The sequence below is a fragment of the Phyllostomus discolor genome, chromosome 12, assembly GCF_004126475.2.
Source record: "Phyllostomus discolor isolate MPI-MPIP mPhyDis1 chromosome 12, mPhyDis1.pri.v3, whole genome shotgun sequence".
In the NCBI taxonomy this organism is placed as follows: Eukaryota; Metazoa; Chordata; class Mammalia; order Chiroptera; family Phyllostomidae; genus Phyllostomus; species Phyllostomus discolor.
Genome location: NC_040914.2, coordinates 8,768,773 through 8,795,455, shown reverse-complemented (window position 1 = coordinate 8,795,455; position 26,683 = coordinate 8,768,773). Strand labels below are relative to the sequence as shown.

Below are 26,683 nucleotides of genomic sequence, written 5' to 3'. Positions count from 1 at the left end.
ATCATCTTCTTTCCCAGGGGAAAACAGGCAGTTACTTCCAGGCAGGTTGCAGCCGTGGGCTGCTGCCACTGGATAGACTCACTTTGCCTGGTGCACAAATGAGTTTTGCTAATTCTGTGATCACTAGGTTGAATATCTGTAGGCTTAGAAGTAGGCTGTGACTCCCAGTTCAGCAATTTCTCTTCCTTCTGCCCATAAAGAAGACATTGTCTAAAGTAGTATCACAGTGAAGCAGCATGTTAATGTCTGATATATAATTTTTTATTATAAATAGAAAACAAATTTTACAAATAATTTGAAAGTGGCCTTAGCCAGGCAAAGTTTAAATAACACAGAATATCACAGATGAGGGGAAGCATGTGGTCTGTGTCAGGGTTAGAAAGTCCTGAAAGAGGTACCTGGGTACAGAGAACTCCCACCTAACCCTCTCTGAGGGGCCTGAGTAATCCATATCAAAGAAATTCGTTCTCTCAACAGCCTCAGAGAGAGTCACAAGTGTGGAAGTCTGGGAGGGCAGTACATCTGCCGCTCCCCATTCTTCCTTTTTATTCTGGCACATTTTTTCCATGGGAGGAAACAGATTTCAGAGGCTGCTCAAGGAGACTGGGGCCCAGTTTGATCCTCCCCTGTGTCCTTGGGGACGTCAACACCAGGGCAGCTCTCTGGGTTGTAAACAGTGTCAACAGCGTGAGTGACAGTGCTCGGGTCAGGGTGCCCTCTCCTCCAGGTCCAAGTGCACCTCCGCAGAGGCTAGGGTTCCCCAAGAAAGTGACAGAACATGCATAGGCAGGAACATGGAATGGAATGGTGGTCAATGGCCTGAGATGCCTGGAAACTGACAGACCTGTTTCTAGCCGAGAATGAGGAAACTGATTCTGGTTTTTGTCTGGAGCCCCTGAAGTGGCAGCCTCAAGGAGCTCCTGGCCAAGGGGTCCCCAGGGATTCTGGTGGCTTCTTTCACCTTAAGGCCCTCAGGTTGGTTTACACAGCAAAGCCAAGTAAAAATAACCCTTTCACATAAATAAGGAGTTACAAAAATTAAAGTGACACAATGTTTCAGAGAAACAGGAAAAGCCCCAATACCCCAAATTGTACATTCCTTATAATTATTTAAATAACCTCTGAAAGGAACCTCTGATTCCTTTCTGAAATTTGCAGATTGCCTCTATTAGGAGCTGACTGCCCCCTAAAACTGCAGTCTCCTCCTTCTGTAGACATTTCCTTGAATAAAAGCATTCAAAGTTATTAAAACATACATGCATTTTTTTTGGTGAGTTCTCTGAAGACAGGCTTGTCAAAGGACTTGGGTGGTATTCTAGCCAAGGTGTTTGGGCTCCGGTCCTACTGGTAGACACCCTGACAGCAGGCAAAGGTACAGACTTTTTCTACTGAGAACTGGTTACACATTTGTTTTCCTGTGTGTAGTGGGTTCACACTGGGTTTTGGAGAGAGAAGAGAAGCTTCTACTTTTTCTCTCTCTTCTTCTGTGGCACATGCATTTTAGTGGATAAGGACATAACTCTCAAGGTTATGGGCAACAGGACAGGGCTAAGGCGGAAAGGAATGAGTGTGCGCTGAATAGGTAAGTGTAGAACAAGTCTAGGTCAGAAAAGGGGGTGGGGCAGGAGATTCTGGCAACTCTCCCCCAAGGTCTGCTTTGCCAGGTTTCAATGACAGTGAAGGCTGGGCTTTCTACAGATCCGGGGATGTGCTTTTTCGTCTGTAAACACGGAAGGGAGGGGCTGTGACGAGGAGCCTGGAGGTGCAGCAAGAGGAAGTGAAAGGGGAGTGGGGAAAGAGGCTTCTTCTTTTTCCTGAGAGTAAAGGGATATCCTGGTATGGGGATGAGAAGCTTGGAATAAGCCAGCAGTGCTTCGAGCAGGGCAGGTTGCATTACTTCTTTTTCACTTCTGAATAAATCATTTCTGTGGCTACTGGGGATGGGGAGGCTGAAGTTGGTTTCTTTGCTTCCTGGACATTGAAGTTCAGGGAAGAATATGTAATTTCATGGATCTGAAAGGCATGAGCAGCAGTCAGTTAAATCATTGTCACAGGCCGGGCCCTCACCTGGTCTGGTGTGATTCAGCATCCCTGCTCTCACCACTCTGAAACTCCTAGTCTTGCATAAGGGCTTTTATCACCCATTCTCTCTGCTTGCTGGCATCCTTCGAGTGGTCATTGGAAGAGACAGACTATGGCACTGATACGAATACAATGACACAGCAATGGGAACAAGCAGCTATGAATGTATACAACCACATGGATGGATCTCACAAACCATTCTGAATGAAAGAAACCAGGCACATATAAGGATATATTGTGTTTTTCAATGTAAGAGCACAAACTGGCAAAACTAATGTAGTGCCTTGGAAGTCAGGAAAGTGGCTACTCTTTGGAGGGAAGGGACTGGAGGGTTTCATTCTGCAGCGGGATGATGTTTCTTGATTTCAGTGCTTCCTACAAGGGTATGTTCAATTCATTGTAATTTATGCATGGTTAACATACTCATATGACTTAAGCACTCTTAAATATATATGCATGTTCTATCGAAAGGCTAAATGAGAGAAATAAGCAAAATTGTTTTAAAGTAGAAGATGTAAGACCTCAGACACATTGGAATGGATGTTATTCCTTGACAGGAAGAGCAGGGTCAGACTGAAGGTGGAGCAGGGAGAATGACCCAGTGCCCTCCTCATGCTGGGCATGGTGCAGGCACTTTGCACTTATCTCCTTTTATCCCTTCAACTTCTCTCTGAAGTAGGCAGCATGCCCATTTTACAGATGACAAAGCGGGGGATCAAAGAGGCTAAGTTACTTGCTTGAGATCACAGAACTACTAATAGTCACAGCCAGGATTCAAATACAAGATGGGAATAACTCCAGAGCCCATGTTTTTGCATGAGGTAGGCCCACAGGAGTAGTTAACCAATACATTTTTGTTGCTGCATTGAGGAACTCAGACCCACACTTGATCACATTTGTGTCTTCAAGAGTAACCCACTTTACACAGAGGTATTATTTCTATGAGAAAATGAGCCAGTGAAAGTGGCTGTGCTTACCTTGTTAGGTGAGTTCTCAGAATGGCCCTGACCTGGGGAAGTGAAAGAAGAGTTACCAATCTATGAAAATGCAAAGCTGGCTTATGGTGTTATATACATGGTGTTTCTAAACTGTTGTGATTTCTAGCTGGAGGAGGTGGCAGGTGGTGAGAGGAGGGGGTGGGGAGGTGGCCCATGACCAGGGAATGTGCTTCCCTCAGAGCCTGTGGTTTAGACCCAGGGTGTTAGTAACAGAGGTGATGGTGAGGTGGCGAGAGTAGAGTCTCAGTCCACTTCTGAAGATTTATTCCTGTTCACAAGGCCTTGTTTTACCCAGTTGTGTTCCTCAGCAGCAGGAGCCAGTGGCAAGGAGGGGCATTGAGACCTACAGCAACCAGAGCACCACAAGACAGGAAAAGTCTCACCAAAAGGAGAGTGCCCACATCCATAGTAGAGGCAGGGGGGAGGGGGAAGGTGGGAATGGCTCCTGGAAACATGTCCATTTTATCCAGGCCTTCCTGGATGGCTGAATCTCACCCAGGGCTGGGTCTCAGGGGAATCTTTTGTGGCTAGAAGGGTGTGAGGGCCTATCTCAGTCTATGGTTGGGAAATGGAGATCCCTTCTAAAACTTCAGAAGGTACTGGGTATGTGAGAATTCAGGATTCCCTGCTAGGGCAGGGCACATGGTGGAACACACCAGCTCTCACCGGGTGATGGCTTTACTTACTGTGGTTGGAGGTTGAGGGTTTGTGCTCTGTGACATCGTGCTGGTCTCTTGCCCTAAATAAATATCAGAGACTGTGACTGCTATTCCCAAGCATAGGTCCTTTGCTCCTTGAAGTAGGAAGGACACTGTCAGCAGATAATTTGTTGGGGGCTTTTCAGTACTTATTTATGCCAGGTTCAGTACTGCTTTTCCTCCCAGTGCCTCCTCCTCAATGTACCGACCATTCACCATCCCCTCTAGTGAGCACCCCTTTCCTGCTGGCCTGATGTTCACACAGGTCCCTTCTTTATCAACTGCTTCTGAGGCTGCTTCTACCCTACACCTTTCCCTTTTGCAGGTAGATGCTGTTTTTATTCTCACTTTATTTATTGCCCAAGAGGTCTTTAGTTTTTGCTTTTTCTTAGGTTCTCTTGTCCTGTCCCTCTCTTCTCCTTCTCTTTCTGTGGGTGACAGAACGCACGATTCACTTTCTCCTGCTCCTCTTTTCATTTTTCTTCTTGGACCTTGTTTCCCTGACTGGGGGATGAAGAAATATGATCGGGTCTGCCTCTGTAAACCAGATAAGGATGGGAATAACCAAGTCCCAGAGAGAGTGGGGCACCAGAAGCTTGAAGACCAGGGAAGAAGAGGCTGCAGGGATTAGTGCTGAGAAGCAGGGGTTTGGGAAGGAGGCAGAGCAGATCCATGCCCAGAAAAGGAAGGGAAAATCCTTGTCTCTCCAAGCATGGCAGTTAGCCTTTGAGAAAGCAGGGCAAGAGGAAAGGCCATCATACCCTCCAGTCTTCCTGATATACAGAAAGTACACCAGGGCTGCTGTCAGAGCTACCACCGCCAGAACCCCAATCACGATGCCAGCAATGGCCCCGCCTGAGAGGCCAGGATTTGGTGATGTTGAAACATCTGTCATGAAAAGAGAAGAAGCAATGAAGGTGACATTATTTTACAGTGGGTGGCCCTGGGAAACAACTGTCAACCTGAAGAAGTCTCTACTTGTTCCTCCTAGGAATACATTTTCTGTGGGAAGGTTTCTATGAGGTTTTTGTAATTTCTTTCTTTCATGGTATTTCTAGGTTGGTGATCAGACTTACCTCAATTCCATCCTGTCCTTTCTGTACTCAGATATTTTTGGAGCTTTGTGAGAAAAGCTGTGAGAAAGGCTGATTGCCATTTTTGTGGGTTATCACTTCCCACCTTTTCATGGTTGCATGTTTCCTGTATACCAGGTGTGGCAGCCATGAACATGTGCCACTCAGGTCTCCTGTGGGGGGGACTGAAGTGACAGAAAGTGGTGCGTTAACCACCTCCTTTGCACACAGAATACACTTTCCTAGGCTCCCAGCAGGGATGTGAAATAAGCTCAATTCTGTGAGAAATGGTTTCCTTGCATGGGCGACTTTAGCTCAAGGTCTCTTCTTCAGCCTTGCAGACTCTCTCTTAGAACCACACTGCAACCCAACACTGTCTTCTCTTTCTCCTTCACAGGAGTCAGATCTGCACCGTGGTCTGAGGAACCTGCCAGGCTCTTCCCACTTCCATCCCACTTTCCTTCACAGGCATTTTTTCCAATAAATACTCTGCATGTCTAATCCTATGTTGGCTGTACCTCAGGGGATGAAAACTAACAAACTAGGCTTGAAACTGCATTCAACTCCTTTTTTCTTTTCCTGTATTTAGTCAGTGACCATGTCCCAGTGAATTTTGGGTGTAATGTGCCTCCTACTCCCCCAAACATAAATCATTTTTCATCTGTTTCTTCTTTTTATTTCTGTTGTCCTCAATAGCAAACTCAAGCTTGATGACTAATGTTCATGTTGGCTACTGTTAGGGGATGCTTACTATGTGCCAGGGTCTGTGCTAAATTCTCTATTTACATCTTATTTGATTCCTATAGCAACCCTGTCTGATAGATATTATTTTATTTTACTGATGAAAAATTAGAGGATTTACAGTGCTGACAAAGTTTCCCAAAGTCATAAGAGAGGGATCTGGGATTTGACTTCAGAGCTACCAGACTTCATAGAGGCTAATGGTAATAGTAATAATAATAGTAGCTAACACTTACGGATCATTTCCACTGTGTGTGGCATTTTGTTAAAGGGTTAACTGATCATTACATTAAATAGTTAAAGCAATACCATGAAATAGGTCCTCTTGTTGTAACTTCCAGTTGTGAAATATGAGGCTCAGAGAAGTTTAGAATCTTGTGCAAGAAATTTATAATTGTATTGACAAAAGAAAAAAGCAAGCAAAATATAACCAGAGACATTGAAATTAAGAATAATCTGACAGTAACCAGAGGGGAGGTGGGAGGGGTTAGTGGGGAGAAGGGGAGAAGGGTTTTTGGGAACAACTATAAAGGGACACATGGACAAAACCAAGGTGGGGATAGAAGCAAGGGAGGGAGGAGGGTTTGGCTGGGGTGGGGAGGGAGTGATGGGGAATAAATGTAGGTAACTGTAATTGAACAATAATAAAATAATAAAAAAGAAATTTGTAATTGTAAATGCTTACTTCAAAAAAGAAGACCTCAAATCAATAACCTAATCTTACAAGTTAAAGTTGAGAAAAAAGAAAAAAATAAACTCAAAGGTAGCAGAAGGAAGGGAATAATAAATAGATAGTTAGCGTAGAGATAAATCAAATACAGAATGGATAAACAATAGAGAAAATCAATGAAAACAAAAATTTGTTCCTCTAAAAAAAAGGATTAACTAAATGGACAGACTTTTAAGTAGATTGACTAAAAAAAAGATTTAAATCACTAAAATCAGAAATGAAAGTGGGAACATTACTACCAATTCTACAGAACAAATAAGAATTATAATAGTACTATAGCCCTGGCAGGTGTGGCTCAGTGGATTGAGTGCTGACCTGCAAACTGGAAGGTCATCAACTCAGTTTCCAGTCAGGGCACATGCCTGGTTTGCAGGCTGGGTCCCTGGTTGGGAGTGCGGTTGGGAGTGCGTGAGAGGCAGTCACACATTGATGTTTCTCTCCCTCTCTTTCTTTCTCTCTCTTTTTCTCCCTCTCTAATAAAATCTTTAAAAAATTATGATAGTACTATAAATAATCATATGCCAACATATTGAGTAACTTAGATGAAATGGACAAATTCATAGAAACACAAAACATACTGAGATGGAATCACAAGGAAAGAGAAAATATGAATAGACCTATAAATAGCAAGGAGATTGAATCAGTGTAAATATTTGACACAATGTAACATCGGTTCATAATGATAATGCTCAAACAAGGAATAGAAGGAAACTACCTCAACATAAAGGCCTTTTATTAAAAACCCACAGCTAACACTATTTTCAACTGTGAAAGACTGGAAGTTCTTTCTCTAAGATCAGGTACAAGACAGAGATGCCTGCTTTTGCCATTTCCACTGTAAACAGTATTGGAAGTCTGAGCCAGTAATTAGGCAAGAAAAAGAAATAAAAGGCATTTAAATGGGAAAGGAAAAGTAAAATTATTTCTGTTTGCATATGATATGATCTTATATGTAGGAAACTATGTCACAAAAATGTTAGAAGGAATAAATTCAGCAAAGCTGAAGATACTAAATCAACATGTGAAAATCAGTTGTGTTTCTGTATAAGAACAATGAATAATTCAGAAAGGAAATTAAGAAATCCATTTCCAATAGCACCAAAAAGAATGAACTTATTTAGGAATTAACAAGGGAGGTAAAAGATGTACTGAACATCTACAAAAAACATTGCTGAGAAGGAAAAGTTAAAGACATAAATGGAGAGATATTCTGTGTTCATGGATTGGAAGACTCGATATTGTTAGGATGACAATACTGCCCAAAGTGACTTACAGGTTCAGCACAGTCCTATCAATATCCTAATGATGCTTTCTGGACAAAAATAGAAAAACCTATCTTAAAATTCATATGGAATTTCAGGTGACCCCCAAATAGCCAAAGCAATCTGGAAAAAGAAGAACAAAGTGGGAGGATTCACACTTCCTGATTTCAGAATTTCCTACAAAACTACAGTAGTGACAGTGTGGTACTGGCATAAAGACAGACATATAGACCAGTGGAACAGAAAGCCCAGAAATAAACCCTCGCATATGTAGTCAGATGACTTTGACATGAGTATCAAGACCATCCAACAGGGAAAGGACAGTTTTTACAAGAAATGGTGCTGGGAAAACTGTATATCCATCAAAAGAATGAATTTGATTTCTTATTTAACACTGTATACAAAAAATTAGCTCACAGTGGATCAAAGATCTAAATCTAAAAAACTCTCAGAAGAGAACATCGGGTGAAAGCTTTATGACATTGGGTTTGGCAATGATTTCTTGGGTAGGAAACCAAATGCAAACTCATAAAAGAGAAATAGATACATCAGACTTTATCAAAATTAAAAACTTTTGTGCATCAAAGGGCACTGTCAACAAAGTGAAAAGGCAACACAAAGAATAGGAGAAAATATTTGAAAATCATATATCTGGTAAGGGATTAATATCCAGAATATATAAATAACTATTACAAATCAACAACAATGGAAAATACAATTAAAAATGGCCAGAGGAACTGAGTAGATACTTCTTCAAAGGAGACATACAAATGGACAATAAGCACATGAACAGATGCTCAGCATCACTAATCATTAGGGAAATGCAAATCAAAACTGCAATGAGATTTGCACCTCATACCCATTAAGATGACTGTTACTAAAACACACACACAAACCAAAAACCCAGAAAACAATCTGTTGGCAAGGATGGGGAAAAACTGGAACTTCTATACATTCCTGGCAGGAATCTAAAGTGATGCAGCCACTGTGGAAAATGGTATGACAGTTCACCAAAAAACTGAACAAAATTGCTATTTGATCGGGCAATTCTACTTCTGGGTATGTACTGAAAAGAATTAAAAACAGGGATTTGAACAGATATTTGTATACAATAGCATTATTCACAATAGGCAAAAGGTAGAAACAAGCCAGAAATTCATGGATGGATGAGTGATAAATGAAATGTGGTGGACACATACAAGGGAATATTACTCAGCCTCAAAAGCAGGGGTGTCAAACACATTTTCACTTGGGGCCACATCAGCCTCATGGTTGCCTTCAAAGGGTCAACATAATTTTAGGACTGTATAAGCGTAACTACTTCTTAACTGTTAAGGAGGTGAAATTACATTCAGCCCTTTGAAGGCAACCACAAGGCTGATGTGGCCCCTGGTGAAAATGAGTTTGACACACCTGCTTAAAAGGAATGAAATTGTGATACATGCACAACATGGATGAACCTTGACAATACTATGATAAGTGAAATAAGCTAGATACAAAAGGGCAAATATCATATGATTCCACTGATACAAAGTACCTTGAATGGTGGTTTCCAGGGTTGGCAGTGGGGGAGTGAGGAGTTAGTGGATAGAGTTTTAGTGTGGTAAGATGAAAATGTTCCAGAAGTGGATAGTGGTGATAGTTGCACAGTCATTGTTATGAATGTACTAATACTATGAACTGCACACTTAAAATAGTTAAAATGGTAAAATTTTATGTATATTTTATTACATAAAAATGATAATGAAAAGCCATGTGCAAGGTAACAGTGAATACTAGACCCAGGATAAGAAACTAAGAATACGTGATTCAGAGACTGAGATGTTGACCATTTTGCCATTCTGTTTACTGAAACGGTATCCTAATTGACATTCAGCCCCCTGTGACTTCTCTGCATTCTGCACACCATTGGTAGAGCAATCATCCCACAAAGGTGGAAGATGGGGCAAGTAGTCAATTACATTGTACACCCAGCCTGAAGGGGTCACTTTTGCTGGGACTGATGGGGTTGGAGACCTCACACTGATAACCCCCAGCATCCTCTCTTCAGATGGGGTCTGTGGTGACCTCAGAGCCAGCACACAGCTCAGAGGCAGCTACACTGTGGCTGTTTCCATGCAGCCTGGCCTGAGGGAGACTCTGATGTTGATGGGTGGCTCGGTTTGGCCAGACTGAGGACAGGCCACCCATGCAACTCCTCCAGGGCCCTATCCCAGCACAGGGGACAGCAGGGTCAGGCACCAGGTGAGCCTGGAGCAGGGCAGGGAGCAGGGGACTGTCCTGCCCACCCTCCTTGGGGGGGTTTCACCCTTTCATATGGGGAGAAGAGGTGAGCTTCACTAAAAACCTTGTATGTTCCCTGTATGATATGGAGTGGGCCACAGAAAAGAAGGATGTGACAGAAAGGATGTGTTAGTGACAGAAGAAGCAACTTGACCTTGGGGATACTTGTTTTGATCTCTCTGTGAAATCCCCTCTACCACATGGGGCTTCAGGATCTGAGAGAACCTCTCCTCACTTTCCAAGGGTGGACCCCAGCTCTGCCATGAAAAATCAGAAGAGCAAGGGAAGAGAGAGACTACAGAGATGTGGGGGAGGGGTCAGGGAAGGATTTGTGGTTTGCTGTGTCCATGGCCACAGGATGGAGACAACATCCAGGCTCTTTTCTCAAAACCAGACCAACCTCCACCCCAGAGCTCAGTGCTGATGGTCCAGGAGGCACTTACCAGACACTGTGATATTCTTGACTGTGGTCCTGTTATAGCCAGTGAGAGAGTTATGGGCGATGCAGGCATAGGATCCACTGTCATTTGCAGTGATGCTGGGGATAAAGAGCTCCTGTGTGGGTTGCTGGGGTCTCCCATTGATAAGCCAAGAATACTGTGCAGGTGGGTTAGAGGCTGCGTGGCAGGAGAGGTTGAGGTTTGCCCCTGGTAGGTAATGGGAGTCCAAGGGGGAAATGGAGGGGGCATCTGGGCCATCTGGAGCAAACAGAGCAAAAGCCACACATGATGTCATCAGAAGGAAGGGGAAGCTCCTGGCCTATGTAAGGGCCATAGTGTCCCTCTGAGCTGAGCCCCATCCTTGTTGTGAAAGGTCCCAACACACTCCTTGTGTTCACTGAGCTGAGTCTGAGACAACCTGTTTGTCCCAACCCTGAGGCCTGACTGTATTTTCCTGGGACAGGGAGCCATGGTCAGCATGAGTGTCCAGGGTGAGGGTCTGTGTACTTGGACTGAGAGGGATGTGGCCTGGCCCCTGGCATGTGGATTTGACTGGCCAGCCTGGACCACACAGGGACAGAAGTTACTCACAGAGAACATTCAGGGTGAAGGGGTCACTGCGGCCAGCACTCACTGGGTTCCGGGTTTCACACTCATAGGGTCCTGTGTCAGTCCTCGTGATATGGAGCAAAGTGAGAGTCCTGTTGTCCTTGGACAGCTCCAGCCTGGTGCTGTCCTGGAGGCTCTGGCTGTTGATCAACCACAGGTAGGTGGTGTCCTGAGTCTTGGGTTCACACGTTAACAGGACAGGGTCCTTGTGCTCCTCAGGGTTGGAGTTGTTGCTTGTGATGCTGGGTTTGGGTAACTCCGCTGTGCAGGTAACAGAGAGAACATTGCCCTGGGTGGTACCTTTGACTTTTTCAAAGGCATCTTTAATCAGAGTTGGCACCTCTTACCACTCAGCTAACTTGAGTCCTTAAAAGAATAAGCCACATCTGGGTATCTCAAGACAAACAAATGTATAAGGATCTGATCTGAGTGCTCTGAGAGCATCAGGCCTCCAGTTCTGTGTCTGGAGAAAGTACAGACTTTCTCAGAAGTCAATTAGAGTATCAGGGTTTGATCATGGAGAGATGTAGGCCTGGGACCAAGAGACCACTGGGCACTTGTCCTGGTTTTTCACTGACCAGCTGACTGCCTGGCTCCTTGAGATCTTATATGGAATGTGCAGGTGCTGAGTCCCTTCAAGCTGCACAGACCTACATTGCTGGGTCAAGATGTGTTTCCATGGTAGCCTCATATTCCAAGGTTATCCTAGAGATGAATCATGAAGAGCCATCCCATAGTCGTTATACCTTGATGAGACTGGGCAGGGTGGTCTGGGACTGGGTGGTTGAGCAGAAACCATACACAGGGAGACCAGAAGCAAGTCTGGGGATCAGTTCAGGACTGAGGCTGCAGGGCCATGAGGTGGGCAGTATGCCCAGGACTGGTGACTATTTCATTGGTGGCTGACATGAGACAGTGACCCCAGAAAGGGTTGAGGAGAGTTCAGGAGTGATTTGGAATATAGTGAGGGACACAGAGCTGGCTTTGGCAGCACAACCAGCCTCTCTGCCCTCAGTATCTACTGTCTTCTCTCCCACTGCAGCGGGCAGGGACCGTTTCTCAAACACTCAGGCCACAGGAACTACAGAAGGGGGACTTGTGGGAAGTGGGGAGCTGGAACTTGCTGAAATATGGCCGGTATGGACCATTTGTGTTTGGCGTTAGAGAGAGAACTTTGAGTTAAATTGTGAAAGAATATGTGAAAATCATTATTCATGCCCCAAAGATCTAAGGCCAGTCTCTGGAGGAATCTCTCTGTCAAGAGAACATTGAAGGTCATAGACCAAGTTCTGAGTCCAGCCAGCATCACAGTGTGACCAAAGGAAGATGCTACAGTGGGTTTGAAATCAGTGACTCCCCTATAGCAATAAGAAAAATAAAGTATCTAGAAATAAACATAGCCAAGAAGATAAAAGACCTATACTTGGAGAACTACAGAACCCTGAGGAAAGAAATTCAGGAAGACACAAAGAAATAGAAGCATGTACTATGCTCATGGATTAGAAGAAATAACATAATTAAAATGATAATTAAAATGTCCATACTACCTAAAGCAATTTATAGATTCAGTGCAATCCCTATTAAAGTACCAATGGTATAATTCTTAAATTTAGAACAAATATTTCAAAAATTTATATGGAACCTAAAGTGACCCTGAATAGCCTCAGCAATCTTGAGAAGATAACAAAGTAGGAGGGATCACAATTCCTGATATGAAACTATACTACAAGGCCACTGTAATCAAAACAGTCTGGTACTGCCATAAGAATAGACACATAGATCAATGGAACAGGATAGAGAGCCCAGAAATAAACCCAAGTCTCAATGGTCAATTAATATTTGACAAAGGGGGAAGGAGCATAAAATGGAGTAAAAATACCCTTTTTAATAAATGGTATTGGGAGATTTGGACAGCTACATACAAAAAAATGAAACTTGACTGCCAATTTACACCATACACAAAATGAAACTCAAGAGGAATAAAATACTTAAATATAAATTGTGAAACCATAAATGTCCTAGAGGAAAGCACAGGTAGTAAAATTTCAGATATTTCATACAGCAACATTTTTGCCAATATATCTTCTAGGGCAAGGGAAATAAAGGAAAAAATAGACAAGTGGGACTACATCAATTAAAAGCTTCTGCATGGGTAAAGAATACATTATTAAAGTGAAAATGGATCCAACTGTATGGGAAAACATATTTGCAAATGATATCTTACCCAAGGGTTTAATCTCAAAAATATATAAAAAACTCACATGACTCCACACCAGGAAGATAAACAGTCCAATTAAAAAATTGACAAAGGACAGCACAGACACTTCTCCAAGGAGGACATACAGAGGACCCATAGACATATGAAAGGATGCTCAGCATCACTAGCCATCAGACAGATACAAGTCAAAACTGCAATGAGAATACCACTTCACACTGGTCAGAATGGCCATCATAAACAAATCAGCAAAGAACAAGTGTTGGAGAGGTTGTGGAGAAAAGGGAACCTACTGCACTGTTGGTGGGAAAGCAGACTGGTGTAGCCACTGTGGAAAACAGTATGGAATTTCCTCAGAAAACTAAAAATGGAACTGCCTTTTTACCCAGCGATTCCACTGCTGGGATTATATCCTAAGAATCCCAAAACACCAATTCAAAAGAACTTATGCACCCCCATGTTCATGGCAGCATTATTTACAATAGCCAAGTGCTGGAAACAGCCTAAGTGCCCATTAGCAAAAAGTGGGTCCAAAAACCATGTTACATTTACACAATGGAATTCTATGCAGCAGAAAGAAAGAAGGAGCTGCTACCATTCACAACAGCATGGATGGAACTGGAGAGCACTATGCTAAAAGAAATAAGCCAGGTGATAAGGAACAAATACCATATGATCTCACCTATGATTGAAACCAAATGAATAAAACAAATGAGCAACACAGAACCAGAAGCATGGAGACAAGGAACAGACTGACAGAGACCAGAGGGGAGCAGGGGAGGGATATAAGGGTGGAAAGAAGGGGAAGGGGTAGTCAAGGGACATGTATGAATGACCCACAGAACGGACATCAGGGTGTGGCTTGACTGTGGGAGCACATGGTGGGTGCGGTGGAGTAGAGAAAAGCAGGAAAAATTGGGACATTGGTAATAGAACAACAATATAATATTTAAAAATCAGTGACTCTCTGGAGAGAGAATGTGAGTCCTGCTAAGAGGACAGAAGTGACCAGAGGGCACATGTAGGCATGTCTGTTGCACAAAGGGAGAGATGACACAAAATTGGTAGAAAAGATACATGTTATGTTGGTACCTGTAGGAAGAAGGACTCGGTTATCAGTTTCTGTGGGCAGTCAGGCCAATGGGGAGGGACCCACACACAGGCTGTGGCATGTGCTCTTCCTTTTCTTTCTAACTCAGGACACTAAACTAGAGTTTGGGCAAATTCATTCAAACTGGGCTGCACCTAAGAGAAAGGACAGAAGCTGGTGCACCTCACCATCTGAGAGGGTCCCATCCCATGGCAAAGGTGCTTCATGAGGATACATGTGTGTGACACAGGCAGTGAACCAGTCAGATGGTACAGGGTCACCAGCCCCAAATGGGAAGGTCTTGAGGTCACTGGAAGGAATGGAAGCCTCACACCAAGGCACAGATGTGAGTCACGAGTCAGGGGTGAAGTGATCCCCTGAACTTTTGGGGACTGAGGCCTGTCCTTCTGCCTTTGACTCCCTGGCTGTCACATAGAGAGTAGATCAATGGGTTACATGTCCCTGTCAGGTGGCCTGTTCCTGTTCTGGGCATGAGGGAGGGAAGGAGCCCTGGATGGGGCACAGCAGAGGCTCTTTCTCCTGGTGACCTGGGAACCTGGTTCCTGATGGAGCCGGGGCTGCTGCTCTGACTGATTTGTGTCCTTTCCTCTTGCCCAGGAGGCTGGGCCTGGATGCAGGTGTGAGCAGGAGAATCTGGGGAGCCTGAGGGGTGGAGGAAGCAGAGCAGAGCAGGGCAGTGGGGCTGGAGTGAAGGAGGAGGCAGATGAGGGACATGGAAGGAGCAGAGAGAGCCAGAAATGTCCATGGTGCATGGGGAGTGTTACAGATGACTTCAAAGACAGCAGGGACCAAGAGCCCAGGGCAGGACCAGTACAGCCAGGAAAGCCCTAATAGCCAAGCAGCTCCACAGTCACCTTGAAACTTGGCTCCTGGGGGCACTTAGGAGCAGGTGGTCAGAGGGATGGAACATGGGTCTCTGCCACTGGAGTGACAGGGAACAGGTGTGACCGAAATCTCCCGGACTCTATATGTAGGTTCTATTCTCTATAGAGATTATCCTCATTCATTCATTCATCATAATTCTTTCCTTCTTTATCAGAAGCAACTGGGTGTTACATGTTGGTCCCTGAACTGGCTGTAGGTGTGGAGTGAGGAGTGAGAGGCAAAGTCCTTCCCTTCAAATCCAGTGGGAGTGACACCAACACATGAGGAAGCAAAGAAGGGATTTCAGTCCAGGGCAGGGAGGTGTGGATTGGCCACCTGAGGGGAAGGCCTAGGCATTCCCAGTACTGACTCTGTTACTGCAGGTACTTTGGTTCTGGAGTGAAAACAGATTAATTCTCCATTTCCTTTCACTCCCCAGACCAGAATCTCTGCCTCTGAGCTGGCCACATCTAAGAAGAAATGATTAGACCAAACAGCTGGTGTCGGGGTCTGCACATGTGGGATAGGCCCTTGGAGTGGAGGGAAGGATGGGCTGTGACTGCAGACAGGTCTTGGCGTGACTCAGACTGGACAGTCCTGGTCTGTGTGACTGCGTGAATGCTCCCCTGCTCCCCTGAAAGTTCCCCTGAATAAAACAGGGTAGATGGTGAGTGGTCTCAGACTTGCCAGGTTGTCTATGGATGAATCTTAGTTGTTTCCCAAATTTCTGACCTAACCCTTGGAACAGAGGAGCTGCCCCAGCTAACAGCCTCTGTTACCATTTGTGTCCCCGACAGAGGACTCTCTGTTCTGACCCCTGGTGGACGAGGGGCTGGGAGCATCATCTTCTCTGTTGCTCCTTGGGGATGCTGACCTTCCTCTGGAGTCATCTATGTCCCTCAGGACAGGTAGCTAATGGCCTGGGGACCTTGTCCACAGGTGCTCTCCATTCATAGTCTCAGGAGAAGGACCAGGCTCCACGTGTAACCAGAGGTGGCTGTGGAAGCTGAGTCCTGGCTGGTGGCCAGGTTAAGGTACCTGTGAGTGAGGCCCCTGGGAAATTGTGGCTCCCAGTCAGCCCTGCCCACAGACCAAACCCAGCCTGACCCAGGCTCTCCAGGGTCCCTGGATCAGGAGCCCTGGGACAGGGTTCTGTGCAGGGACTGCCCCTTTGAGCTCTGTGAATACCCCAAAGAGCACCCTCATGTCAGGCCCTGACTAAGCCTGCAGGGTCTTTCTCAGGGTCATGGTCATGTGGAGGGTCCAGGGGGCTGGACTGAGTCTGGTCTCTTTCTGCTGAGTTACTCCCATCAGACTGGTCCTTCTCTCTGTGGTGAATGTGTGCAGGGCTGGAATTCGGGAGGGGAACTCTGATCTTAGGAAGTCTGTCCCCACCGTGTGTGTCCTGCACTAAAGGTCCAACCCCAGCCTGGATGTGAGGCAGAGGGGGATGGAGGCAGAGTCCAGGGCTGTCAGTCCTGTGTGTGAGTAGAATTCACCCACCCGACACCCAGAGGTCAGGGAGCAATCACTCACGGTACACGCGGAGCTGTCCGGTTGCTTCTTCAGTCAGCCCATCCTTTTTTATGATAGCTATGGTGTAGTATCCTGTGTCGTTCAGGGTGACCTTCTGGAACAGCAGGGATCCATTGGGGTATATTGTCTCTCGACCACTGTGTGCAGGCCCGGGGGTAAATTTTTGAGTCTGTGTTACAAATGCTCCAATTCCACGGCTGCTGTTCGCACTTTTCCCTCTGAACCAGTTATAGGTGAGAAGACTCTCAGGCAGATTGAGAACAAGGAGAAGCACATCCTTCCCTTCAGCAGCATTGGTTGATGCAACAGTGAGTCGGGCAGTGCTGGGCGGGCTCCAGAAGGTTAACAGTGAGACTAGGAGGGAAGAGAGAAATCCATCAGTATTTGGGTCTATGTGTTGGGAGGGAAAGATGAGGCCCAGGTTCCTGGGCAGGTGTCTTCATCTCAGCTTTAGTGTGTGTGAATGTGTGTCTCCCACGGTCAAGGTCAGCAGCATGGCTGCCATTACTTCAGCACCTCTCAACTTGTTGTTTCCTCTGTTTCAAATGCTTTTCTCCAGATACTGCCCAGCTCACCCCCTCACTGCCCTCAGACCCCTGCTGACACTCAGGGGCGTCCAAGGGGACACCTTCACTGACCACCTCCTTTAATGACCCTCTGTCTTCAGTTTCTGGCCTGCTCTGACTCTTTTCCTTTTGTGGCACTCAGGGGTACCTGACCTCACACCTAGATCTTTTCTTGTCTGTCTCCTCCCCATAGAGTGTGAGCTCCACAGGGGCCGGGGCTTGTCTGATCCTGTTGCACCCCCAGTGTCTGCAACAGGCTGCAGGTACCTGTGGGGCAATGAGGGAGTGGTCCCAGGGTCCTGCCCCTCTTGGGGTGTATTTACCCATTTATGAGGCTTATGGTTAAAAAAAACTGTTGTGCCCTGGTTAAGTTGTTCTTGTGTCACCCTGACATAAATTGTCATTATTATCAGAAGTTTTCAGAAATTACTTCTCAGTGATGAATAACTTTTAAAATGTATTTGAAGTTTTCTTCCCCTCACCACCTTCAAATCATGAGATTTCCCTGTTGCTGAGCCCCTCCCCCATCCTACTCTGCTCCCCTGTCCTCTCCCCTGAGGTCTCAGCAGAAGCCCTCTGTCCCCTCTCAGACCCCTGTCCTCCCCAGGGAACCCAGCCAGTCTCTGTCCCCATCCTCCCGTTTACCTCACAGATTACCCCTCCTTACCAGCCAGCAGGAGCCCCTGCAGGGGGACACGCCCTCTGTGGGCAGGGGCTGACAGGGACTCCATGGCGTCTGCTGTCTGCTCTGTTTCTCCCTCTGTGACAGGAGCTTGGATTCCAGAAGTGCTCAGGGGCACCGCTGTCCCGAAGTGTGCGATCTGCCCTCTATCTCCAGCAGTGAGGAGCCTGCTGGGGTTCAGGAGCACTCCCCAGTCACGTGGGTTGGGGCGGAGTTTGTGACCGGGTCCCTCCCTCTCCCTCCCCCATCCCCGCCTCCCCTGTTTCCTTCTTTTCCTTCTTTCTGTGTTTAGATTTCAGACCCTGGGACCTGCTGACGCCTCTCAGCCTTTCTCTGAGCGATCATCCACCCCTCCATCCCCAACCCTCCTGTGCGCACACAGGCACGACCTATGTAGAGCAGCACAAGCCCGGGACAGCGGGAGGGGCATTCCCCACAGCTGCACCTTGGATGCATGTTAGCTTCCCCCTCAGGCCTCTTTTCATCCCTTGTGGCTTTTTTCTTTTAGAGCAGGAGCCCTGGGGCCACATCAGGAACTCTTGTCAAAGGCAGTCACCCCGCTGTTCATCGGATCACCTGTGGAACTTGGTCAAGATTGTGATACTCTTGTGATTCCACAGAAATCCTGCTTCCCAGCCTCTCAGCTAGTGTTGAGGCCCAGTCAGACTGAGACCCCCGTGATGTGGGGGTTGGACAGCCCCTCCGCCTCCCCTGTGTGCTGGGAGGGTCCGCAGTCCCTTTACAAATGCAGACCCTGGCTCTGCAGGGGTGCAGTGGGCCAGAGACTCTGAATCTGACAAGCTCTCAGGGGAGGCTGATCTTGCTGGCCTGTGGAGCTCACTTTCCTTCTTTCTTTTATTCATTTACCAAATATTTAATGAGTCCCCCTTGCCTGGGGACTGGTCTCTTGAATCCTTTTAAGAAACTGCACATACAGCAGTGAACAAAACACAGAAGTGGGAATCCAGTGCTTGTTAATAAATCCATCAAAATGTTTCATTTGACATCTCTTGTAAACACCTAAACTTGTTCATTAAAAACATCACAGGAGCGCGGGAGCACACTCCAATAGGGAGGTGGATGGAGACCCTTCCCTGAGGACAACCCTCTCTCCCCAGTGCTGGTCTCTGCTGTGTCCTGGTTTGGGGTCTGTCAGCACCACAAGGAGAGCCTCTGTGTCCTCAAGCCTGGGGATTGTTTCTGTCTGTGACACTAAACCCAGCTGGGCACTGGGTCTCCCCAGGTTCTCAGATGCTCTGGGGAAGTGGGTGTCCTCCCAGCAGGAAGGTCATGGAGGTGACTGTGGGGTGAGACAGGGACAGGCTGGGTGATGACTGGTGAGGGGACCCACCCTCTGTCTTCAGCTGTCACCAGTGAGGTTTCTGCTTCTAACGACAGAGACCAGGACTGGGTGTCTCAGAAGGACCTGCAGTTCCCAGGTGTGAAGGGAGAGGTGTCCTGTGTGTCCTGGCAATAAAGACGGTGGTGGGCAGTCTGGTGGCTGTGGGCTCCCTGGTCCTCAGGGGACAATTTCAGGGAGACCTGTCTCTCTCTGTGTCTGTTGACTGAGCCCGTCCATGTGCTCCCTGACCATGGGGACAGCCTGTGTCCTCTGCCTGGGGACTTGCCTGTGGCCACCCAACCTTGCCCACAGGTGGTGCTAGGAGGGGAGTGGGTGGCAGCACAGGGACCCCTGGCAGAGCAGGTGCTCCCAGACCCCAGGAGGAGGGGGTGGGACAGAGCAGGTGGGTGGGAGGGGCCCAGACAGGTGTGTGGTATGGAAATCAGGCTCTTTTTCTACTTCCTTAGCCAAAGCCAGGTTCTTGTGTGAGGTTCCTGTGTGTTTTCTGCATGTCTCAATGTCACCCCCTGGAAGGCCTAAAGGAGACCTGTGTCCAGTGTCAGGGCTGCACCAGGGATGCTGACCAGGCTCCAGAGGGTGGGAGCTGTCCCTGTGCCCTGGGCAGAAGTGGACTCTGACCATCAGGCTGAGTGGCCAGTCACTCCAAGTCCTTGTCACTGTGACCCCCAGGCCTCCCAAGTCCATCCCAGGGCAGAGTGAGTCCCGTGAGAGGACAGGCGTTGTTCAGAGGGGTCCTGATCCTGTGTCAGGAGATCTGTCTCCCAGGGGGATGTGTTGTCTCAGGAGGAGCTCTTTGTCCCTGAGGTTTCAAAGGAAGGGCCAGGTGACGGGTCTCCTGAGTGTTTCAGGGGTGGGCTCAAGCCTGGGGGCTGGTCCACAGATGGCCCTGTGTGTCCCCACCACAAGTCATCAGTGTCCCTGCCTGTCATCTGCTCTGGGATCCCCATAGGCCCAGGAGCTGGAGCAGCTCCACATGGAGACTTGGGAAGGGGGTGGGGATGCCCTGTGGGACCCTCAGCCCCTCTGCATTAGAAGCAACAGCAGATCCTGGTCCGCCTGTCCCATCACGCATGGTGAGTGACCCTTGTTCGCCAGGACACCATGGGCTGGCTGGTGAGATGTCTGCTGGGGACCACAGGTGAGTGTCCCCCTGCACCAGGGACCCTGTGGAGGGGGAGTCACCCCTGGTTCTTTCTTGGTCAGGACGGACTCCCCCCTTCCCTGGTGGTGACTCACTGGGGTGGAGAGCCCAGAGTTTGGGCCCCGTCAGGTCTGTGAGGAGAGAAGGACTCAGGCTGCTGCCCCCCCATTCCCCAGGAGATGTCACTCACAGGGTGGAGGTGGGGAGGGCTGTGGTTTTCCGGGAATGAGGGGGTTCCAGCCCCTCTCTGTCAGGAGGTCCCTGTCCTCCCTGGTGACTCTACAAGGAGGGCAGGCCTGTCCCTGTGACATCCGTGGGCAGTTGGTGGCTTCTTCCCATGCTGTCACCAGTGCCTTGGTGTCTAAGGAACATGCTCTGACCCCAGGTGTCACCCGGGTGACAGGCGTCTGCTGTGTGGTTTCCTCATCAATTTAATGGGCATTTACTGAGCTTCTGGGATGTGTCAGGCCCTGTGTTGGGCCCTGGGAACTGCACAGAGAAGAGGACATAGAGGGCCTTGTGCTCATGGAGGTTATTTTATAACAGAGAGACTGTCACTCACTGAAATCATGGAACTAAAGAGTGAATTATTGAGAGACAGTCCGTGAAGGGCATGCGTCTGGTACATCTGGAGCACGCACATGAGTCTCAGGTGGTCTGGGGATCACAGGGAGCCCAACACAGTGAGAAAGTGGCCTTTTGGGTGTGACCTACGCGTGAGTGGGCATTCACTCCTGGAAGTGCATGGAGGGTGTGTTGAGAGCAGCTGCCTGCAGAGGGCCAGCCTTTGCTGGGCAGATGCCTGACAGAGTAGAGGAGCTGATGGAGTCCTGTGTGGGGAGAATGGGGAGTGAGGAGGACTGTGGAGACAGTGATGCTGGTGAGGGTCAGGCCCTGCTGCACTGTGGGTGCTGCTGATTGGGGGTGACTAGGGCATCAGCAGCCCCCTGGGGTGGCTCCCAGCTGTGCAGTGTCTCTGCTCCCATCTGGTGGACAGATCTGGGAGTGTAGCAGTCACCAGGTTTATTGGACAGGATTTCACAGACATTTCATGGGGTTCAAACATATCATGTTAATGTTCCAGGTCCGTGAGTCTGAGTCTCTATTCCTATAAGTACGTTGTCTCTGCCTCTTCCCTCAGAGAGATGTTACCAGGCTCACAATTCCAGGAATGTGTATCCATTTGTGTTTGTCTCCAGCAGGCTACACTGAGGGTGCCTCTGGGTGGAGTGGTGTGTGGCTGGAGTGCTGGGTGGTGGGTGTGTGGGGAGAAGGAGGAGCAGGAACCAGGGGTGTCAGGAGCGGGAGGTCTGTGTCAAGGGGGCAGAGGGGACAGGATGGATGAGTCATGGTCCCCTCTCAGTCCTAGTTCCTGTTGCCCAGGACAGGGACCCTGGTTCTGGGGACACACAGCACCACACACTTCTCTGTGGTCCTGATTGGGTGAGTGGAGCTGCTTCCTGTGCAGTTAACTGTGACCTGGGCCTCATGTGTGCCCTGTGCCCATGGCTGAGCTGTCAGGAGTCGGGTCCACATTGATCCAGGGCTGTGGTTGGAGCTCTCTATCTCATGAGCTGTGAGAATGAGTCCTGGTGCTGAGCCTGCCTCCCACACACAGTCCCACCCGGGGCCCAGGCAGAACCCCTGATGCTTGTGTGCCTCCCTTTCCCCTCCCCCTTCCTGGGGGTTCTGTCCTGCACTCCTTTTCCCTGGGCTCTGTGGGCAGCCTCAGCCAGTGCCTCCCCTGTTCCCAATCCAGGCAGCTGTCCTTGTGGTTGCTGCCCCCTCACCATCTCTCTGCTCAGCAGCCTGTCATTTGGTCGGAGCCCTGGCCCCAGTGAGGGAGGAAGGAGGGAGCTGGGACTGTGGCTCTCTGAGGTGCTGCACTGTCTGGAGAGCTGGAGAGCTGGAGAGCGAGGGGCCCTGATGTGTCCATAGAGTCACTTCTGTGTCTCTGATGGAAGCCTCTCTCATTTACCAGAACTGACCCCTCTAGGCCAGCAGAGCATGGTGTCTCGGGCAGAGGGGGCAGGGCACGTGCTAGTGAATTGTTAGAGGTAAGAATGAGTGGTGTCTGTCCTGTTCCTCCCCCTGATCCCTGGACCTGGGATTCCTGGCTCTGGGAGAAACAGAGTCACGTATTCAGTCATATATGTCTTCCTGGAGTGCCTTCCCCCAGCCCTGCAAGGTACGGTCACCTAGCTGGTGCTCTCACTGAATTTCCAAAAGGCTATTTCACTTTCCTGTGAAGCCAGCTGTTTGAGGACAGTGAGGCCAGTGGGCTCCATGGGCAGGAGCCCACTGCTGTATTCCATGTGCTGTGAGGTGAGGCCCTCAGTCAGAGCAGTGCCCTGGAGTGAACCGAGGTGCAGGATGGGCTCTGTGGTCAGTGGATGGCAGCTTCTGCAGCAGTGCATGTGCAGGGAAGGCAAGTCTGTGCCCAGAGTCGGTGTCCCTTCCAATAAGAGCAAAATGCTCTTGCTCCACCATGGGAGTGCTCCAGGGTACTCAACCTGCACCACGTAGCCACTGATCACCCCAGGGAGCAGTGTCTGTCAGGGGCCCCATGTTGGCCTCTCAGTGGCCAGATGGGGCCCTTAGTGGTGTCCATGGCCAGGCTGGTGCTGGTGGCTGAAAGTCCATGTTGCTGAGCCCGTGCATCCCCTCCATCCCTGCTGCCATGGCCACCTTGTTCCTGAGTGCCCCCCGGTGATGACAGGGATGGCCAATTGTTGCCTACAGAGCAGGGCATCCCACCCACTTGATCATTAACTGTCCTCCCCTGAGGCTAGTGGTGAGCATTCTGAGAGGATTGTGCTCACACTTCTTACTCCAGCCTCCTTGTCCTCCATTTTCCATCATGTTCAAGTCCCTGACCATTCAGCCAAACCATTGGCCACAGCCCATGAGTTGGTATCTAATCACACATCGGGCCTTTTCTCCTTCCAATTGAAATGAGCAGTGAGTTTTACTTCCTGAAGCTCAGCCCTCCAATTGCATTTCCCTCCCACATGGTCCTCAGATGTGTCCCAGAGAGGTGCTGCAGTGTAGCATCTGCCCACTGTCCAGTGGTGCCTGCATGTCACACAGACCACCTGTAGGTCAGGCCCAGTTTTCTCTCTCCCCATTGGTGTGGCTGGGAGGAAGGGGCATGTAGCAGGAATGTGGACCATGAGTGTTTGAACTGCTCTTTCATGGACCTACCTGAGCCCTCAGAGCCTGCTCAGGCCACATGGTGCATACAGCACTTCCACAGATGATGGAGTGCTGCTGTGTATGCCCAGAGTCAGGGCTCAGTGTGTCCGACAGCACCCAGCTCATAGTGGAACTAGTGTCAGTTCAGAGCCCATGTGCAGTAACCCCTGAGAGCTCTGATTATTTCCTTTTCCCAGTGCACAGGCAGCTCAGGCTGCATGGTGATGTGGTGGCCCACAGTCAAGCATTGTCTCTATGAAGATTATTTACAAGCCGAAGGCTGCTTCTGAAAAAGAGAGCAGTCACCCTCAGGGGACAGCAAGGCTTTGCTCATAAATCCCAAGAGCTGAATCACTTATGTGGACTTGCCAAACCTATCTGCCACCAACACCTCAGCCCCAGTGGATCTGCAGGGTCACGTGGTCTGGATGGCAGAGCACGTTGTCCAGTGTAGGCCTGTTGCAGAGCCTTCTCCTGTGCCGGGTGCCACTCAGAACTAGCAGCTTTGGGTCACTTGTTAAGTGGGCCAGAGTATCGCACCCCAAGAAGAAATATGTTCCCTCAGAATTTAAAGGGGTCACTAGGCACGGTGCCTCCTGTTGGCTGTAAGAGGAGCCAGATGCAATGATTTACCCTTCACCTTAGAGGGGATGTCTCAATATACTCCCCACCCCTGGACTTCTAGAAATTTCACTGAGGTACAAGGGTTTGTTTCAGATTTATTTCCCATGTTCGGATATCAAATGTCTTCCAGTAAGTCTAGAGTAGTGGCTACTTCTCGCTCACTAGTTCAGTCAGCACAGTGTTATCAGTGTAATGGACCAGTGTGAGCTCCTGTGAAAGAGGAAGATGATTAAGATTGCTCCGAACTAAATTGTGTTACAAGGCTGGACACTGGATGCACCCTTGGGCTAGGACAGTGAAGGTCAACCTCGGGGCTTGTGTGCTGAAAGCAAACTGACTGACTGACTGGTCTCCCCCAACAGGTATGGGGGAAAGTTTTCTCCAGATCAGTAGCTGCAGGACCAACCACCAGAGGGTGTGTTGATTGGCTGAAGCACTGAGAGCACTTGTGGTACAATAGCTGTAATTGGTTAAGTTTATGATGCTCCATTGTCACATGTCATACAAGGATGTTTCAGTCCATACTGAACAGCATACACAATATAGTTCTGTAAGATCATAATGGAGTTGGAAAATTCCAATCGCCCAGTGACGTCCTAGCTGTTGTGATGTGGTCGCGCATCATCTCACCCCTGTGTCTGTGGTGATGCTGGTGTGAACAACCTGTGCTGCTGGTCACACACAAGTACAGCACGTGCCAGTACAGACAGCACAGAATAATGGTAATAACAGCTGTGTTACTGTTTCTATATTTACTGTGGCACACTTTTAATTGTCATTTTAGAGTATACTTTTTCTACTTATAACAGAAAAGTTTCCTGTAAATCAGTGTGCCTTGTTACACTGGCAACAGCCTCACACATCTCGTGTTGTCTGTGTCCCCTGATCCTACCATTTTCCCTGGTACTTGATTCGGTCTCACATTGTTTTGTGTAGTAACGTGCTGCACAGGCTTGTGGCCCAGGTGCAACAGGTGATACAGTATAGCCTGGGTGTGTATTATGCTGTGTCATCTAGGTTTGTGTAAGTGCATGCTACAGTGTTCACTTCAAGATGAAATTGCAGACAGGAAGTGGAGTCAGTGAGCTGCCTCAGCACTTTTGGAATTCACACTATGGTTACCACCACTGTGATAACAGTTTGATTTTAAACAGATGGGACAGAAAGCTCATTCATTGGACTGAAGGTCGCTCTGGGAATTTGCCTTCTGGGTTGTGGGAGCTGTGAACAGCAGTATACCTGCTGGAAGAGAGAACCTACTAACAAAGGCACCATCAAGAGATAATAAATGAAGATGGTGAAGGAGGGAGTGGAAGCCACACTGACCTCCACCCAAGACCAATCTGGAAGTACAACTAAATGGTGGAGAAATTACCCAGAAGAAACAACTGAACAATAGTGAGAGAGAAGCCTCAAACCTTGGACAAACAGAAAAAACAGCTTTGAAACAACCTGTCTGCACCTGCACAACAGAATACAAGATGTGGTGGGCAGAGTGGCCCTTAGTCAACCACTGGAAGGAAGAATCCACCAAAGGAAGACCAAACAACAATCCAAATCCAAAGACATCCAGAGAGCCAACATAAATGACAGCCCAAGAGCAGCAAGTTCAGGAGATCAAGGAGACTGCACCACTGAATCTCACAGGTCTCCTACCATAGAAGTTCACACCACAAACCCAGGGAGTCAGAAAAGATCAATTTAAGAAGCAGAGGCTAACAAGAGTCTCACAAATTACTAGGGACACTCTGATGAACTCACTGCAAACTATATCAACATGAAAAAGAAAATAGAAACTATCAACAAGGGCCAAGAGGAAATGAAGAATACAATTTCTGAACTGAAGAACACAGTAGAAGGAGTCCAAAGGATAGATGAAGAGGAGGGTTGAATCAGAGAGCTGGAGTACAAGGTAGAAAAAACTCCCAGGAAGAGCAAAAACAGGAAAAATCACTAGAAAGAATGAAGAGGTGGAAATGTAGGACAACATGAAACGTAGTAATGTCCATGTAAGAGGGGTACCAGAAGGAGGAGAAGAAGAGCAAGAGATAGAAAGCCTATTTGAAAAAGTAATGATGGAAAACTCCCATAATTTGATGACAGAAAAAGTTACAGAAATCCAGGAAACACAGAGTCTCAATCAAGAGGAACCCAAAGAGGGCCACCTCAAGGCACATCAAAATTAAAATGGCAAAATTCCAAGAGAAAGAGAGAATCTTAAAGTCAGCAAGGGAGAAACAGAAGTAACATACAAAGGAGCCCCAATAAGAATAGCAGCTGAGTTCTTAATGGGAACACTCCAAGACAGAAGGGGATGGTAAGAAATATTCCAAGTAATGAAAACCAAAGGCCTGCAACCAAGACTACTCTACCCAGCAAGACTCTCAATCAAAATGGAAGGCCAAATAAGGTGTTTCCCAGACAAAAGAAGGCTCAGAGAATATACCTCCACAAACTGGCACTTAAAGAT

The 26,683-nt window shown here is 47.9% G+C and overlaps 4 protein-coding genes across 4 annotated transcripts in view; 2 read left to right on the top strand and 2 right to left on the bottom strand.

The window, feature by feature from the left end:
* Positions 1-26,683, top strand: part of LOC118497666 (carcinoembryonic antigen-related cell adhesion molecule 21-like) — an 834,765-nt gene that overhangs the window by 720,931 nt on the left and 87,151 nt on the right. The gene's annotated exons all lie outside the window — the stretch shown is intronic.
* The window catches only part of LOC118497667 (carcinoembryonic antigen-related cell adhesion molecule 1-like), a 746,496-nt gene that overhangs the window by 637,857 nt on the left and 81,956 nt on the right, over positions 1-26,683 (top strand). The gene's annotated exons all lie outside the window — the stretch shown is intronic.
* The window catches only part of LOC118497668 (carcinoembryonic antigen-related cell adhesion molecule 1-like), a 93,861-nt gene that overhangs the window by 36,071 nt on the left and 31,107 nt on the right, over positions 1-26,683 (bottom strand). The gene's annotated exons all lie outside the window — the stretch shown is intronic.
* LOC118496616 (carcinoembryonic antigen-related cell adhesion molecule 6-like) lies at positions 246-18,056 on the bottom strand. Its single transcript, XM_028530368.2, has 8 exons — positions 17,876-18,056; positions 16,643-16,996; positions 10,899-11,177; positions 10,311-10,565; positions 4,540-4,666; positions 3,767-3,819; positions 3,060-3,091; positions 246-2,013 (listed from the first exon to the last, which is right to left on the bottom strand). The coding sequence occupies exons 1-8, from the start codon at positions 17,937-17,939 to the stop codon at positions 1,894-1,896; spliced, it is 1,284 nt and encodes a 427-aa protein (XP_028386169.1). The 5' UTR covers positions 17,940-18,056; the 3' UTR covers positions 246-1,893.